Source organism: Ambystoma mexicanum, chromosome 10, assembly GCF_040938575.1.
Source record: "Ambystoma mexicanum isolate Mex_15411 chromosome 10, UKY_AmexF1_1, whole genome shotgun sequence".
NCBI lineage: Eukaryota > Metazoa > Chordata > Amphibia > Caudata > Ambystomatidae > Ambystoma > Ambystoma mexicanum.
Genome location: NC_090932.1, coordinates 692439280 through 692457440, shown reverse-complemented (window position 1 = coordinate 692457440; position 18161 = coordinate 692439280). Strand labels below are relative to the sequence as shown.

Below are 18161 nucleotides of genomic sequence, written 5' to 3'. Positions count from 1 at the left end.
TGGTTTGGCGCGTAGAGTAAATCTCAATAAGGATCTTTACACAAAGAAATGGCGTAAAAAGAAGACCGTACATTTTGACAAAAATGGCACCCTTGGGTGTTTCACTGCAGTTGGGAACGCAGTCCGCGGTAAATGCACGCCATGGTAGTTAAAAGTAAGCCACTGCCACCAGCCATTCTTTGAGAAAAGGGCAACATAAAATTGTTACATGGGAAGCTAGACAAAGGGGATACCAAGTAACCCCTCCAGCAACCTATTGTAGGAATGTGTGCTGGGTCAAGTTGCATGTGAAAGTAAAGTCAATTTCACTTTACTGTTCTTGGAAACAGTTTATTCAAGAGAAGGGATTTAAACCTTGGGGTATCTGAAAGACTTCTCTGTACCACTGCATTGATGGTGCTTTAGGACAATGTAAAAGATTATGCCTCTGGAGTTTCAGATTCCACAACCAAAAGAAAGTGTTCAAAATCAAATAAAGATACATGAGAGTGGGGAAAAAGGGTCTCACTCTCTCGTGGGTAAAAATTCAAGTCCTCAAAATCCAGCAAAGTTGCTGGGGGTCTAAGGTAGAGAGGAATTAGCACATTTCTGATAATTCTCCCCAACAGTAGGGTGAGTGCATAGATCAATAACAGTTATTCCATTTTTCAGGGCAGTTCATCAAGAGCAATAAAGCAGTCTTTACATTGTTCGAAAGTAAGGCACACACCCATGATGTGACTAGTGTGTTGAGACAACAGTAAAACAGTTTAATATTGTTGGGTGAATTGAAAACTGACATGTTAGTCTAAAACTATGTAAAGTATAAGAACAGTTTCTTCATTGACCACACAGCCTACCCTGATCTAATTTAGAAGTAACATGCTTTTCAACATTTTTCTTTGCACATTACTCATATCTTAAGCATTTATAATTACCTCCTCATGCTGGAAGTTGTCTACCAGTCGAGCAAAACAGAGACAAGTGCTTTCTACTGATTTTTTATCCTGATAAAACAAAAGTATAGTCAGTCAGAATCCATTAAAAAACTTAGTTCTTACATTTTAAGCATGCATAGCTAGAGATCAGGAATGAGTCTAAATGTAAAGTTTATTTGCAGCATAACTAAAGCGAATCTGAGGAAGTCAAAATTGGTATGGTAACAAGACAATGTTACCCTTGTTCTTAGTATCTATTTTACCTTGCAATTGAACACCTTTGCGTAGTCGCCAATTGACTTGAGGGTATCACTCTTCATCAGTGACACTAAAAAGTCCCTCATGCAGACGACCTTCAGATGGGTTTATCGTGTCTCTTAAAAGCAGTCAAGATATTTGCGACCTCTCAGCACTTTAAACTGACCAAATATAAAACAAATTTCATTATACCACTGACATGTCAAAGTGAGAACTCAAGCATGAAATGGGCAAAGGATAGTTTCGTTTACTTACATGTAACATTTAGAAGGGGCACTGGGATACCAAAACCTTCATTCAACTACTGTGGAGTACTTTTTATTATGTTCCCTCCCTGATTCACCAGACCTTTACCGGATGAATAATCTGAGGCCTCATCAGGGATGCGTATCCCCGCTGAGACCCCCCCCCCCCACCACCACAGATCCCAAGAACCTCAGTGTCAGCACAGAGTGCGTCTTCCCATACAGCTGGCTATGGGCTATACTGTTTTACGGCAAAGCATGAATTCAGAGAGGTACAGTCTGGTTAGGTAATATTTGCATAGAAATGGTCTATCTTCCTGACCTGGGTCAACTCCAGGAACTTTTTCCTTTTATACCTCCGAGTGGGAACCACCTTCCACACTCACAGAATATTTTACTCTTTATGGGTGTCATTTATTGGGACTCCCCATAGTGTCATTTTAAAGTTATCCTCTTTAAAAACGTTTTGGCAATAAGTGCCTGTAGTTGCTGGGTTGCTCTAGGGGCTCCCCTTTTAACTTTCTCTGGCTGACCTTCCCAAGGGTAGAAAGGATCTTTGGATCCCTTTTACATTATGTTTGGTGAAACCAGCACACCCCACGTTATATGGGGAGATACAGTTTTAGTGTGAAAGGGGACACATTGTGACAATTCCGTTACAGGGATAAGCTTACTTTCAATGGCAGCGATACCTTGTATTAAATTGGTGCACCTTTAAGAAGGGCAGTGTTCACAGCTGCAGGAAAGGCACCTAAGGGTGATAATTTTACCAAAATGGCACCCGTCTTTTTTTGACATTTTAGTGTTAGTCATTACTTGTTCCTTCCCCCGACATCCAGGGTGGAAAATTCCTTTGTGTCATTTTTATCTTCAGCGGGAGTCCCCTGGACTCCGCGCCCAGGCTCCAGTCAGTCTGTGAGGGCAGGAAGAGAGGGAGGAGTCCAAAACATTGCAGCCCTTTGTCTTCCTCCTTTTTTGAATGGGGACAAATCCCAGTGGTGGGCTGGCTATCCTGATTGGACAACCAGACCGCCCCTTGTTGTAAAAAGCAGGGAGAGAAGGCAGAGGTTGTGCCGTAGTTCCTGTTAAATACTGTGAACCTGGGAACTGAAGACAAGTCGACCACTGGAACCAAAACCAAAAAGATTAAGGAAAAGCGGCTGAGACGATTTCGAGCGACCCAGCTGTGTAACCAGAGCCTGCTGTAGACCTTCCTTCCAATCGACATGGCGACTCCGAAAACAATGAGCCCGACCCAGAGCCGGGCGAGACCCACTAGACCCAAGACCACCTGCATTTTCAGCCATTCCACGCATTGCTGCGAACTTGCTGGGCTGCAATACCCCAATGCCATGGGACCTCGAGCCATTGTGCGGTGCACGGTCTTCCGAATCTCGCTGAAACTTCGCGGGCATCCTGGTGTGTCTCCAGAGGCACAAATCGAGTCCTAAAAAGTCCCCTCAACAGAGTGCTAGACCTTTGAAACGACGAGAATTCAATTGCAATTTTCGATCTTCTGTGCTCCTTGAAAAGGTGCCAAATCCACAGAGCTGCATTCAGCCATGAGGACACCCTTGCCTAGAGCCTTCGCCACTGATCCCTGCTGCAAAGTCCCTTCCAAGGTCCTGTTTGCAGTCACCACCACAAGGAATCCACTGACCGGGCATTTGGCTACAGATCCTCAAGTTCACCTGCTGCCAAATCTTCAATGCTGTGGTAGTATGTTGGCTTGGGTATGTACTTGCCGTACGTCTCTTCGGATTCCTGTGTAGTTGTGGGGGTTTTCTGTGATGGGGAGGCATCTCATCCAGTGCACCCAGTCGCACTTCTAGCATCCTGCTAGGGTTTCTTCTGTGAAGTCCCTGGACCCTCTTCTAACTCTAGAAGTAAAGTACTCACCTGTTTGGCCAATCTTCCTGTGGAACACTGACATTTGTTATTTAAGAACCTATTCTGACACTGTCTGTTGGTCACTAAATCCTAGTGACTCCCTTTCTGCCACTGAGAACACCCATGCTCCAAGAATAAGGGAAAGACTTTAGGGATTGGGCTTTTTGCCTAGAAAAGAGAATAAGTGTTTAAAGGTTACTTGTAAAGGAGTTGGTTGGTAACTAACACTAAGCGTGAACTGTTGCAAAAGTTCTTACTTCCCTTGGATGCGGACTCTCAAAGTGGGAAATATATATTACTCACCTGTGATTAGTTTGTGCCTCTTCCCAAAAGTAATGTGTTGGTTTCACCTGAGTATTCCCGGGAGGATATCTGTATGAGTGTCCCTCAACTGGGTCTTGCTTCCCCAGGCTTGCTGCTAGCCTGTCCAGAATAAGTCAATATTAGGGCTTACCTACCTGGAATAACTGAGTCATTCAGTAAAGTGTAACATTTGGTTTTGCTTTCCCTGTGCTGGTGTAGACAGAGTCTTTGGATCCAACTGTCCCTCATAAGTCCTACATAAGTTACTTGTATTGCTGTCAAAGATCTAACCTGCACTTCATTGTGGGATTAAAAATGTATATGGGTTTTAGTTAGCTGTGCTAGGTGCGCCAGGACTGGCTCCAGGAGCCTTTTTGCAGAAGTCTCGAGGCCCTCAGAGTAACTGTGGGAGCTTATTTGTGGCACAGCTTGTGGCCCCTGACAGTGGCCATGACACTTATACGCCTCCCATACCATCACAGGACTATCAACCGTCTTTTCGTTATTTTCAAAGTACTCAGACTTTTCAGTAAGGTGGTCGATAAAGTCAGGAAAGCCGAAGTAATAACTGTTTAGTCTCCATGACCTGGGGGGGGGGGAGGGGGGGTTATGAGTCGGGTGTCCCTTGAACACGTATCTCCATTATCGGTGAATGATCCGAGATGCCACAGGGAAGTATTTCTGCGGTAAGTGCCCTATGGGTATCTGTGGCGGGGAGAAAGAAATAGTCTAATCTGGAAAGGGAGCCATGAGCCCCAGAGGTAAACGAGTAACCTTTGCTTCTGGGGTGGAGATCTCTCCAAATATCCCGGAGGCCTAGTGCTGAAGTAAATGTTGCCAGTCTAGTGGGAATATGTGGATTGCAACTTCTGATGTGGGTGCGATCTAGTGTGTTACACATTACATTGTTAAAATCCCCCCGAGAATCCAGATATCTGGCTTGCGTTTCGTTATGAGGGCGGTTACATCATCCAGGAGTTTGGTGAAGAGTATACAGACACTAAGGCCAGGGTTTCAGCCCAGAGTGTGGCGAGCATGAATGTGTAACGGCCTCTAGGGTCCTGTTCCACAACAAATGAACCAAATGGAATGCGTTTATGGAGTAGGATCAAGGTGCCCCGGGATCCCCTAGTGTATCCTGCCTGGAATACAGAACGGTAGTTCGTCCTCCGAAACAGGGTGCCGGTCGAGCCCGCTAAGTGGGTCTCGGGGATGAATACCACGTCGGGGGAGTGTCTATTTGTTAGGCAGAAACCTGTGCAGTTCCCTCTGGGACCACTGCAAAAGATTTAAGACTACAGGTGTTTGGCAGTAAACCCACTTGGTAGCAGTCTGTACCACACAGATTCACTTGGTAGCTGTGGCTGAGCAGTCAGACTTCCCTCAAGAAGAGTTAGGCAGTATACAGAGTATTCACAATAGGTCACAAGAACACAGTAGAACAAGCAAACACTGACCAGAGCTTGGTGTAAAAGAGATAATTATTTAAAACCACATCTAATAAAACACAGGCACTAATATTAAGCAGTTCAAAAACACGGTCACTAAAAGATATACACTCCCTTAAAAGAATATTAGACAAGTCTTAAGTAAAGCCCCACTTATTTTCAGACAGCGGTGAGCGCTTAACGCAGATGGCACTCTAATAATTCGGTTTAAAAGGGAGAGAAAGGCAGAGCATAAATTGAAACAGATCCCAACACTGTCAAAAGAACACAGCAAGAGAGGAAGGCAGAGTCAAACCGTGCAATTAGAGTTCAGAAAGCCGGATCCACTTTAAGAGGATCAGAACGAAATGTGTCCAAGGTCACACGGTTGAAAAGTGCACAAAAGTCTCGAAAAAGTTGTGAAAGAGTTGGACCAAAAGAAAGGGACCAGTTAGATGGTCAAGGCGGCCAGCCCAGTCCAGAAGGTTAAGGGACTATTATTACCTTGTAGCAATCTTTAGAAAGGGAGGCCTGGCGGACACAGTACCTTAAAGTGGTGAGAATACTCTAGCGGGGGCTGTTGTTCCTGGCAGCGGATGCAAGTCAGTGCTTCGTCCGGGGGAAGAGAGGATCTCGTCAGGGAGGACAGGAGTCCGTTGCACTGCCAGGGAAGAAACCAGCCGCGGAGTTCTCAGTTAAAAAGGAGCGGTCCTTTTATTCGCGGTCCATTGGTAAGAGGCTATCCGGTTGCCGGGGTGCTTGGCACGGGCAATTCGACCACAAGACGTCCTGGGATGCGAGGAAAAGGTAAAATGGTTGTGCCCACCAGTAAGGGGAAGAAGACTCTCCTGCCGGGAGATCTTCTGTTGTTGGGAAGTGGTGAGTCGGTTCCGCAAGGCTCCACCGGTGGTGTCATAGCAGGTCGGCTCAGCTTGTCCCTCGTCGGATTCTCAGGTCCTGTGGTGACTTCTAAAGTTCCAGTCCCAAAAGCCCTGCTTTTATGCAGCACACCCCCATTCACTCAGCCTAGCTGTCAATCAAACATGCTAAGTGGTTGGGCCAATCACACAAGAGTGCGACTTGAGTTACCAAGGTAACTCGGTCCAGGGTGCCTAAACCCCCCTTCCCACACCCCCTGTGGTACCCAGACAGAGTGGCACCACTTTTGGAGGCTTCTGTGGAGAAGCCCGCCAAAAAGTGGAACATAGGGCTCGACTTGGGTTTGAGTCACAGAAGAGAACACAAACGCCATTTTAGAATCGAGTTCTGGCAAAAAATACCAACCGGTGAATTAGTATTAAATAAATAAACCGGCGGTATGTTCGAGGCTATGAGAATTAAATAATTAAAGTTGGTAGCCTCGAACAATGGGAAAATCCCATAAAGATATATTTGCGGTCGAATATAAAAAGTAGTATCCACTGCCACCAACCAAAACTCGATCCGGGGGGACGGAGACGTGCCCCTCGACTAACAGACCCCAGGGCAATCGAATTGCCCCGACCAGTACGGCCACAATAGGATGGTTTGTACTGATTTCTGTTCATAATTTGGGACTAGTAAAGCCAATGGTGACTTTATATGCCCTGGGAGACAGTAGTCAGTCCCAGGGTATGGAGTCTATGGTGGGGTGTCACTATGACACCCCTGTGCCACTGCACGGAGGGTGCTGTGTAACAGATAGTAAAAACACATGAGACCCTATGGAGTAAAGGACCCCATAGCCCATAAAACACATTAACAGTCAAAGGAACACCATAAATCATTTCCAAGAGTGGGAGAAAAAGAGTCTCACTCTGGGCAGGAGAAAAAAACAAACTCCAGAAATCCAGCAAAGCTGCTGGGGGACTCACTAGGTTAGGAAATTCAGCCTAAACAGAGAATTCTCCCTAACACTATTCCAGAATTGAGTAATACTCCGGCTTTTGATCCCTTAGTCCATTCCATTCACATTCCAGGTGATTAGTTGAGGGATCTAGGGCGGTTTGCAAGTGTTGGTCGGGTTGATGACTGTACTGGCATATTTTAATATGATTGTAAATTTCTAGAATGTATCTGGGGAAAGCGCCTGATTTGTGCTTGGGGCGATTGCATCAAGTATTGGGCTTAGGCTCACAATAATACTGGACGATGTATGCTGCGTGAGTCCATTCTTGACACTATGTGGCCTTGTGCTGGTGAACAAACAACGATAAACATTTTACAACTTTCCTTACCCCCTCCCTATACTCCACCCCAACCTAAAGTCTCCGTCGCCCGAGCATTGCTGATATCTTGAACTACAGTGTCGGTTGTAACTTAAAGACTAAACTATCCCAATCTGGGTACAGTCGGAGACTTACAGTCCTTGTCGAAGGTGAGAGTCTCAGGGTGGTGGCCGGGCAGCCACCACTGTGCCAGTGTCTTTCAGCAAGGAGGATATGTGGAGCGTGTCTGTGTACCAGTCAGGCATCGTTGCTCCATCTGTTCCCATGCAATTTCTTGTTTCAGATCCGAATTGACCGTTTCATTAATCTCAAGGGTCGTTGGCCTGGGCTGGATGGTCTTGCTCCGGTAGTGGGGCTTATTGCACAGGACGTATCCAGTTCCATTGAGGCCGAGGTCTATTCCGGGGGTCCGGGACTTCCGAGTCCAGTCTCCGTCATTATGAGTTTCGGCCCATTTCCATGCCTCATTAGGATCCGTGAAGTGCACCATAGTGCTGTTGTGTTGTATTTTTAATTGAGCCGGAAAGAGGAGGGCGTATTTGAAGTTCATGGAGTGAAGTTTCATTTTTAGTGTCTCAAAGGATTGTCTGGCTTTCTGGACGTCGGGTATAATCCGGGAAAAAGGCAATTCTGGAACAGTTATGTGTAATTGTCCCCTTGACACGAGCCATCTGTAGAATTGCGTCCCTGGCCCGGTAGTTTAGGAGTTTGGCTAGGACAGTTCAAGGGGAGGCGCCTGGGGTCGGACGTCTCGCAGGTATTCAGTGCGCTCTTTCTATCGAGAAACAGAGAAGGATTTCGGAGCAAGCGGTCTGCCAGCCATTGTTCCAAGAAGAGTACCATACAGGGGTCCTCCGTATTCTGAGGAAGGCCCAGGATACAAACGTTATTGTGGCGGGACCTACCCTCTCCCTCTTCAACTCGTGCCTCAAGAGTCTTTCGACGCGCCATTGTATGTGAAGGTTTGTTGCGTCCTGTTAAAATTCTTCAGGAAGTTCTGCTTCTCTGTTCCGGGACGTGCAGTCCATTTTCGTCTCCATGGAGGAGCGATAGTTGGCGATGGCGGCCATCACGTCTTTCGGTGTTAGGGGCTCGACCTCAGGGGTCGTTGAGGGGTCTATGTCACCGTGGTGGAAGTGTTAGTAGCGTACTGGTCCATGGTGCTCTGTGTAGATGTTTTTTTAGTTCGGTCTTTCCCAATGCTTCAGTTTGAGTAAACCCAAGGGACAAGGCAGTTCCAGTATGATTCAAACGGCAGTTGTCAATCACTGTGTTGGAATGGAGATTACCACCACCAAAGTGCCGAAATGTTTGACACCATCAGGTGGCAGGTAGCTGAAGTAGGCGTAAATCAGGACCGTGTTGTGGTTGGTCGCCTGTGATCATATGGGTGGCAATCAGTGCGCCCTTTATGGAGAGTTGTGCGTTAAGGATTGATTACCGGGACGTAAGGTGAAACACCTGTATGGCCACGCAGATGGCTCTCGGTTCGGACCTCCAGGCGTGGTGTGGTCTCAAGGCTGTTGTCAACCGAGGGTCAGTCAGTTCTCATGGAGTTAGGGTCCCCACTCTCGATCTGTTAGTGATCAGACAAGGTATACAGGCCTGCCACCGGTGATTAATGTGATATAAGAGTGTCCAGAGTTGTCTTGTCACTCACACAGATCCCCTCCAGTCATGTCTCTATACTGCGCTCTCCTCTCTGTTGCTCATGGAATGCGAGCTGGGAGGGGTGTACGCATCTGTAGAAGGTTTAATGCTGCGAGATGTAGAGTGGTTACGGTCCAAAGGCAGTTCCTTGAGCCCCTTGCGATTCAATATTTCACCTGAGCGTTTTGCAGGTTGTCAGTGGTAGTTCCACTTCCGCCACCAATTCGTCCCGCTGCTCTCAGTGTCCAAAATAGACAGTTCAGTACTGATGTCGTATGGGTCGGCACGCAGCTTTGAGGCAGGGGGCATAGACACCTGAAGAGTCTGCTTACAGCACTGTCCAACCTAGTGGAATAGTCCAGAGGACACGCGGTTGGGTGTGAGTCTTTGCACGGCCCACTATTGTCGGGTGTGGGTGCCACGGGTTGGGAGATGTGGCTCCTAACTGTGCGTGGTGGTCAGAGCACTCCCAGGAGAAGATTCGCTACACACTGCCTCAGGATTATCCCCTTATGGTTGCCATTTATGTGATTGTCTCAGCCGGATCACCGGGGGTATGGCTAGATGAGTCTAAGATGAGTCTATCCGGGGTGGTCGCCTGTTCAACAGGGCAGTGGGGTCATAGTTGCGCAGCGGGGCCTTGTGTCACAGAGGGCAGGCAACGCTGCGGGTGAATGCGGCAGTCGGCAGCCGAGGGAATGTTGTTCAGCACAGTATGGTAATTACAGATCCCTCCGAGCTGAGATGTGTCTGTCCTCCGTCTATCTCATCCCATGCGAGCTCTCGAGCTGGGGATGATTGTGGAGCCAGCTGTTCCAGAATTCGCCGCAGTGCTGGGCTGCCTTCACCTCCGGTTACAGCGTGCCGGTGTGGCTGTCATTGTCACAACCCTCGGCCAAAACCCCCTCTGGCAAACCCATTGGCCAGGTGGAGTCAGGACTCAGCCCTCTAGAGCCTGGCATCCTCTTCAAAAGCCCTCATGGGGCCAGTCCTGGCGCCTATGGCGCCAGGCTCATACACCATGAAAAACAAAGTGCTTGGTAACTACTTTATTGTATTGTCAGCCAACATGGAGGCATCCACAAAGCTTGGTTCTTAAGAACCAAGCTATGCAGTTTAGTGTTTCGGGTGTGATAGCCTGTGACGCTCACCGTGTCCAGCTATTCCCCTCGAACCTCGGAGAAGCAGAACCTGCAAGGAAACAAAAGGAACATTAGCAGCAGCATCTTACCTGCAGTCTTCATCTTTAAACACTTGCAGCTACTGAGTGCAGCTTCCTCGAATCTGCACGCATCCCAGACAAAACGACCTGAAAGAGGAAGATAGAGGAAACATTAAAGAAAGCAGTAGAGACATTTACAAATTACGAAAAGGCTTACCTGGCTGGGCGCCTCTCGGCTGGCACCACTCCGGATATTCCACTTGCGCTGAAGAACACTGCGACCTACAAGCAAGGAAAACACAGGTTAGCAAAGGAAAGACTTTGCAGCGCTGCGCATAGCGCTTGCTTACCGCATCATAGCACTCTTAATGCGCCATCATTTACCAACGGGGCTCAACCAAGCCAGTTCGCTGCACTGAAGCTCCACATACGTAAGGGAGAAAAAAGACATTTTAAACAAAGAAAGGCATGCAGGATAGCAACAAAACTAAACAGCAATAAGACCTACCTGAACAATATCAAACGGGCCAGCGTCAGTGAAGTAACTGGACCGCACTTGCCCATGAAAGACAAGGTGCCCATGCAAAGAAGGCAGGACGGAGAGCATGCCTAATTCTACCACAAGGTGAGGAGAGGGCGCCAGAGGGACTGAAATCATATGGGGTGGAGGGAGGATACTTACCCCAGTCGGTCAGTCTTGAACACAGTCCTCCTGTATTTTCAGGCAGAACCTTCCCAGCAGAACACATCAGGGCAAAGCTGAGAAGCATACCAGCGAGTAACCCGGCTGAGTGGCGTCCCTGTGGATACCAGGTGAGCGTAACACTCATAGGGCCAGTGGAGTGGAACGGTTCTCGGCAACAGAGACCACGTCGCTGATTGCATCAGCGGTGTCCCAACCATGCTGCTCCTCCCCGATGCACCCGGCAGTACACTGTCCCTCAGATCGTGGTGTCGCCTGGGTGACACCACGTGTATGAAAAGGTTTTGACTTCCCTAGAACTACTGTTAGGTACTTCAAATAAGGTCTATACTTGGGTCAGTGTACTTTCAGGTATAGTGTGTTTTTAGATTGTGATTTAATATAATGCGTCAGTACTAACTTACCTCTAGATTTATCTGGGCCTACCGGTATTTAAATAAATCCTTTATTTTTACAATACATAGTGTTTCAGTGTTTCTTTGGATCATTTGTATTACAATTTCACTTTTACCGATTTTACAGTCCTCTCTCCCTCCTAAGGTGAGCTTGGCTGCTCTGTCTACGCTACAATATACTCAGGTGGTACAGCCTTATACTAAGAGTGGAGTCTTGTACTGCCTCAGTTGAATGGTTTTACTAAGCCTTTAGTTGGATTTCAGAAAAACTGTCCTAACAGTCAGTACAAAGCTTGAAAAGAGGGGGAATTCTTCTAGTTCGCCGTGATCCAAGCAGTGTAGGCCTTGAACAATCTTCTGGAGGCCTCCACAAAGAAACAATGAAATTCGCCCTTTAGGGGTGATGAAGATTCTGAAAAACGGGTCCCTGTTAATCGGAAGGTTTATCGATGGAGCACAGGTGCTCGATTAACCGAAAAATAGAGAAACTCATCCAAAAAGCAAAAAACGCAGTAAAAGCTCGAGAGCTAAGCACAGGGACTCCCAACACTTGAATGTGCAGTACAAATCTGAAGATGGCTGCCAGAGGAGGGCCTTAGGTAGAGGGCAGTCATTGTCTAGGGGCATTATGATTCAGAGCTCAGTGATTGGTTGTTAGGAGAAAGACAGTTCAGAAATTAAACTGAAATTGATTTTTTTCTTTTACCAAGGATTCCCAACCTGACTGGGAATATTCATGAGCATGTGAATCCACGCTAGACCCCATGCTGGAGAAAAGTACAGCCCTCTCTCCCCTCCCAAGATGAGCCTGACTGCTCTGTCCACGCTACTAAATTATGCAGTACAGGTCTATACTAAGAGTTAGTGTACTGTATTGCCTAAGGTATAGTTTTATAAAGCCCCTTGGGTGGACTTTAGAAAAACTATCCTAACAGTCCCTCTGCTAGAGTACGGTGGCCAGATCCACTGAGGTCACAGTATCCCCATCACCAAGGCAGAAGAACAGGAGACAGTCTTGTCACATCACCGCTGGAAACGCCCCACAGACAATACCTTCTTCAAGCCAAGGTACTTTCCACCTTTGGTATAAACTACCTGGGATCTGCTTGTATGATCATGTGATTTTAGGGGCTGTGGATTTCATGTTTCCTGCTACCCCCCTCAGATCCTCAGAGTTGCTCTTTGCTGAGACCTCAAGGGGATTCCAGAGATCCAACTAGCGCAAACCCCATCACCAGAGTGTGTGTCTGTAAGAAGCAGAGAAGATTGACTGGATAAATCTAGTCCTTTGGTGCTGCAGAAAATGTGCCAAAACCGCAGTGTGACCAAAGAAGTTGAGGAAAGCCATGCCAGAGGTTCTCCCTCGAGACTGCAGCTGCGATCCAGTCCATTGTTCTGCCTTTCGTCATTAGCCCAAGGAATCCAGAGGTCGGCCCTAGAGCTGCAACATTGCAGAGCATCCACCACAAACGTTTTCTTCAAACTTAAGGTACTGTGGGGAAAAAGATATTGTTTGCCTGATTCCAGAATGTCGCTCCAGTGCATTGGAGTGCACGTAGATGTGTCCAGGGCAACCCCCTCTTACCTGCAACCCAAGCCGCTGCTTGAGTCCCTTTAGCAAGTCCTTCAACAGGGTCTACAACATGGGTTAAGTCGTCTTTTATCTTCCTTCCTAGAGAGCGGAAAGTATCCACAGGAACTTTTGACTCCTGCTGCTTTTCAGGACTTTAAGCCTCTCCAAACTGCCTTTTAGCTAGGGTTGTATTTTGGACTTTAAAAGACTTGCTATGCAGGGAAACCACCTCTAGAACCTGAAGCTCTACTAGGATAACACTAACCAACTGTTTTCCTTCCCAAAAATCACTATCTTATATGTGTATGTTGACTAAATACAATTACTGTATTACTTTGTGGGTGGGCATAGTTGTTGATCGTACATTACACCAGTCGTACATTACACCAGTCGTACATTACACCAGTCCTTAACAATTTTGCGCGTTCAGCAACTACCAACTAAGAAATGGCCTTTTGAAAGTGATGTTAGTGATAGTTTATAGTGCCAGGTATTCAACAGTAACTCTTGTGCACATATAATCTATATTTTAATATAAATGTATGTGTTTCATTGCTGTGAATTGCTAACTAGATTCAGTGTACTTACCTACAGTGATCACATCTTCCGCTTAAGATGAGCCCGATTGCTCTGCCACTCTACCAAGTTCCTTGAGTAGTACAAATCGATACTAAGAGTTGGGGGATCTACAAACAACTGAGATAGCTTACTAAAGTCTTACCTCCAAGTGAGACAAACTCAACCACCCACCCAACCAACAATGACCAAGATGGCTTTTGTCAATATAAGGATCCAACAAAACCTCAAAAATTCATTTGACAGATTGACTTGGGTACATAGTTAAAAAAAAAAGGTGCCAGGATTACGGTTTTCTTTTTTTCAGTCCGCAGCTGTATCAGAGAAGGATAACCACAAGGTTTTTTCGGTAGTGGTGATACAATCCAATGTTCTTAGTCAGACTTGGTGTGTTCTGATCTTAATTGGAGTTAGTCCCTATATCTTGTAAAAGACTCATGTTCTTCAGTACATACAAAAAGGAGTTATTTCACTGCGCCCATCATTATATGGAGTCATAGAACATACATTTTATGCTGGATACATTTCTGAGGTTGTAGAAAAGGAAAATGTTAGGGAACGAAAAAGGTCTAACAGGTTCTCCGGGCATGAGAGCACTTTTCAATCTCCCAATGAAGTCTAGATTAGATCTTTCCCAGCATTACAAGTTAAACTTATGCATCACATATGAGGGACAGTTAGACTCAAAGTCAATGCGTCAGAAGAGCCTGCAGTGAACCAGGATAACCAAAGTCAATTTGAAAAATGTCTAGAGAGCTGAGGCACTTCTTCAGATAGCACAGAAGTCTTCCACAATGTTAGAGAGTTTGTAAGAATTCACTGTTGGGCCACAAGCTGTTAGGCTTCTGAGGGTCAGAGCTGAGATCAACTCTGCAAAAAGCAGCTACTGTCAGTCTAAAGTGAGATAATGCAACCTATTGACCAAAAAGCCAAGTACCCCTTAGTCAGCACAGTACATCGAGTCTGAAGAAAAGGTTCCAGCTGACTTCTGTTCCTGTTGTAGTCCTGCAGATCCTATTATTCCTGGGCCTCAGTCGTGGGGACAAGAGGGAGGACATCTAGGGACTCACTACAGTTTGAAGGTTGGCAGCAGTTATGGGCACAATTCAGATCAGTAGCACTTCATGGTTTCAGCCACTCGCAAATAGCACCACTGGACATCTTGTGGACTTTCCTCGCTTCTGGGGTCCAGCACTGTTGTGGTAGCTCAGGCTTCGTTAGTCTGGAGGATCTTCCTGAAACTCTGGTCCGGCTTAAAGGCAATGCACTCGATTCTGGGGTTCCGGTGCCATACAACTCAGTTCCTGCAGCAGCGAAGAAGTACAGCCAGCAGAGAGAGGGGCCCCAGTAGAGTTCGTCTTAGGGCTGATTGGTCCTACCAACCCAAGAGGAGAAGTCGTCCTTTAAGGGCTTCTCTAGTCGATTAGAAATTCGGAGCTTCAGCACTGCAGCAGGGCTTCACCGGGAAAATGAACAGTGCAGGAGGGTGCAGCAAGCTGCTCTTCCAATTTCATCTTTGTTTCCTTCGTCCAGTGGTCGACTGCCTTCCGTGCAAAAGACCGCGCCTTTTATGCAAGTTTCCCCAATTCATTTGCAGCCTATCACTCACACAGCAGGGTCCTCCAAGGACAGCAAGCCAGCCAGCAAGCCAGCCAGCCAGCCAGCCAGCCAGCCAATCACCTTTGGTTGCATTCCTGTAACCAAAGACACTAAGCACAGGGAGTTTTGTGAACCTCCCTCGCTTCCTGCCCTGCCAGAGACGCTGAAGCCAGAGGTGGGCTTCACCAGTGAACCCCGCCAAAGACAAAACGAACAAAGCAACCAAAGCTGGTTTGGCATGCAGAGTAAATTTCCCGAAGGACCTTTCCAACAAGAAATGGCAAAAAAAGAAAACCAGGGCCATTTTGACAAAATGTGCACCCATGGGTATTATACTATAGCTGAGGATTCAGCCTGAGGTCAAAACGCACAATGGTAGTTAAATTAAACCACTGCCACCAGCCATTAATTGTAGAAAGAGTAGCATAAAAATTGTTACAGGAGAAGGTAGACAAAGGGGATACCAAGTACCCTCTCCAGCACTATGGAAGACAGTGTGCTGGGTCTACAAAGAGAAAAATGTAAGTAAAGTCAATTTCACTTTACTACTCTTGGAAACAGTTTATCCAAGAGAAGGAATTTAAACCTTAGCAGAAATCCAAAGGATTTCTCTGTGCGACTGCATGGAGGGTGCTGTGTGTCACAATGTAAAAAGATGACTACGGAGCTTGTCAGACTACAAAACCATAAGAAACACAGGGTTGAAATCAAATACAATACATGAGAGGGGGGGGGGGGGGAGGTCTCACTCTCGCCAGGATAAAAAGTGGAATTCCTAAAGTCCAGCAAAACAGCTGGCGGTCTCCAAGGTAGAAAGGAATTAGCAGAGAAGAACAAGTTACTTCTTACCTTGTAACGTTCTTTCGATGGGATGTTCCTCCGACGTATTCCTCATCTTAGATATCTCCTTCCAGCTCTGCTGGCCTCGGAAAATTTTTTCTCTAGAGGGCGCTGCGCGTCGACGTCCTCCGAGTCGATGTCCCTCGACAGCCGCCGTATCGACGTCATCCTGCCTATAAAGGCCGCGCGCAGCGTCCGTTGCTCAGTTCCGTTTTGTAGCCCACAATAATACTTTCTGGACTAACTAATCACCCTGAAGGAGCGTAAGCTGCAACAACAAGGGAAGTAGAACTGCGGGGATGGATGGGAGGGTCGATGAGGAATACGTCGGAGGAACATCCCATCGAAAGAACGTTACAAGGTAAGAAGTAACTTGTTCTTCGAAGGTATTGTGTCCTCCGACGTATTCCTCATCTTAGATAGGCTCCCATAGCAGTATTCTATTATCGGAGGAGGGAGTACTGACTTCACGCTGTCTTCTATTGATGAATAGAATGCAGTACAGCCCTTCCAAACCTAGTCTCTTGACTGGAGGAGGAATCCAGATTGTAAAAACGTGTAAAGGTATGGACAGACGACCATGTAGCGGCCGCCCATATGTCTTTAACCGGCACGCCTCTTTTGAGGGCCGATGAAGCTGCAATACCTCTGGTCGAATGAGCCCTAAGGTTTTGAGGGGGCTCTTTCCCTGCCAGTTTATAACATTTCAGAATGGCTAGAATGATCCATCTGGAAATGGTCTGCTTAGTTATTGGTAACCCCAGCTTGTGACCTGTGTAACCTACAAACAGCTGGTCTGCCTGTCTTATACTGGCTAGTCTACTAATGTAAAAACTTAAAGCCCTCCTAGGGTCTAGCCTGTGTAACCTCTCTTCCTCTTTCCCCGGGTGAGGAGGAGGATAGAAAGATGGTAGGGTAATCTTCTGAGTGATATGGAATTCAGAAACCACCTTTGGGAGGAAATTAGGCTTCACTTGCAGGACAACTTTGTCTTTGAAATATTGTATGAGGGGGTTTACAAGAAAGAGCTTGTAATTCGCTCACCCTTCTAGCAGATGTAAGTGCTATTAATAAAACAGTTTTAAGGGTAAGGAATCTTAACGAACAAGAATGGAGAGGTTCGAAAGGTGTACCCATCAGGAAAGTTAGTACTAAGTTTAAATCCCATAGGGGAAACTTGGAATGGTCTTGGGGGATAAAATTTGGTTAACCCCTTTAGAAACTGTATTACCAAGGGTAATTTGAAATAGGATGGTTCTTCCGCAGTACGCTTAAAGATGGATAGCGCTGCGAGATAGCCCTTAATGGTGCCAACTTGAAGGCCTGAATTTGCCAAATATAGTAGGAAGGACAAAACCATTGGTGTACCACATGAAAAAGGGTTGATATTCTGTTCTCTACACCAGCTGCAAAATCTGTTCCAACGGCAGCGGTATAAAGACTTTGTTGCTGGCCTCCTTGCCGAAAGCAACACCTCCATAACATCATCAGGGAGGTCCCAATCCTTGTACCTCAGCCTTTCATAAGCCAAGCGTGAAGGTTGAGGGTTTTGATGTCTGGATGGAGAACCTGACCTCCCTTCTGTGATAGTAGGTTCTCTCTGAGTGGAAGTCGAATTGGAGGGCAGATGGACAAGTCTAGAAGGTCCGGGTACCACGTTCTCCTGGCCCAATCCGGGGCAATTAGGATCATGGTTCGCCGGAATCTTCTCAACCTCCTGATCATTTGAGGAATGACAGGGACCGGTGGGAACGCGTACAGAAGCGGAAACTCCCAGTCCACTATGAACGCGTCTCCCAGAGCTCCTCTCGGGGGAAATTCCCTTGAGCAGAACAGGTCGCATTTCCTGTTTAGGCTGGTGGCGAACAGATCTACCTGAGGGGTTCCCCAAAGGGCGAAGATCTCTTGAAGGACTTCCTGAGCTAGCTCCCACTCGTGGGAGACACTGTTCTGCCTGCTCAGAGCGTCCGCTGTCAAGTTCTTCTCTCCGGCTAGGTGAACTGCCTATAGAGATTCCTTCTTGGATTGCCCAAAACCAGAGCTGCATCGCCTCTCTGCACAGGGGTAGTGATCCTACGCCTCCTCTTTTGTTGAGGTAATGCATGGCCACCGTGTTGTCCGTCATTATCAGGACGTTCTTCCCTTGTACAGCTGGCAGGAACGCCTTCAGCGCAATTCTGATGGCTCTCAGCTCTAACAGGTTGATGTGTAGTCTGGACTCCGATGGAGACTAACGACCGCTGATGGTTAAGTCGTTGGCTGGGCTCCCCACCCCGTGAGTGAGGCATCCGTGACTACTGTTATCGCCGGCCAGGGTTGCCAAAACTGTTCTCCTTTCAGAATGTTCTCCTGACAGGCCCACCACTGAAGGTCTCGAGCCACCCTGCCGGGAACCTGAAGAAGATCTGTCATTCTC

The 18161-nt window shown here is 47.0% G+C and overlaps 1 protein-coding gene across 8 annotated transcripts in view; it reads right to left on the bottom strand.

The window, feature by feature from the left end:
* Positions 1 to 18161, bottom strand: part of TRIP12 (thyroid hormone receptor interactor 12) — a 2051777-nt gene that overhangs the window by 1439827 nt on the left and 593789 nt on the right. For all 8 annotated transcript variants that reach the window (XM_069618297.1, XM_069618300.1, XM_069618299.1 and 5 more), the window contains one exon: positions 918 to 986. In XM_069618297.1, the coding sequence (XP_069474398.1) occupies positions 918 to 986 (69 nt within the window). The remainder of the gene's footprint in view (positions 1 to 917; positions 987 to 18161) is intronic.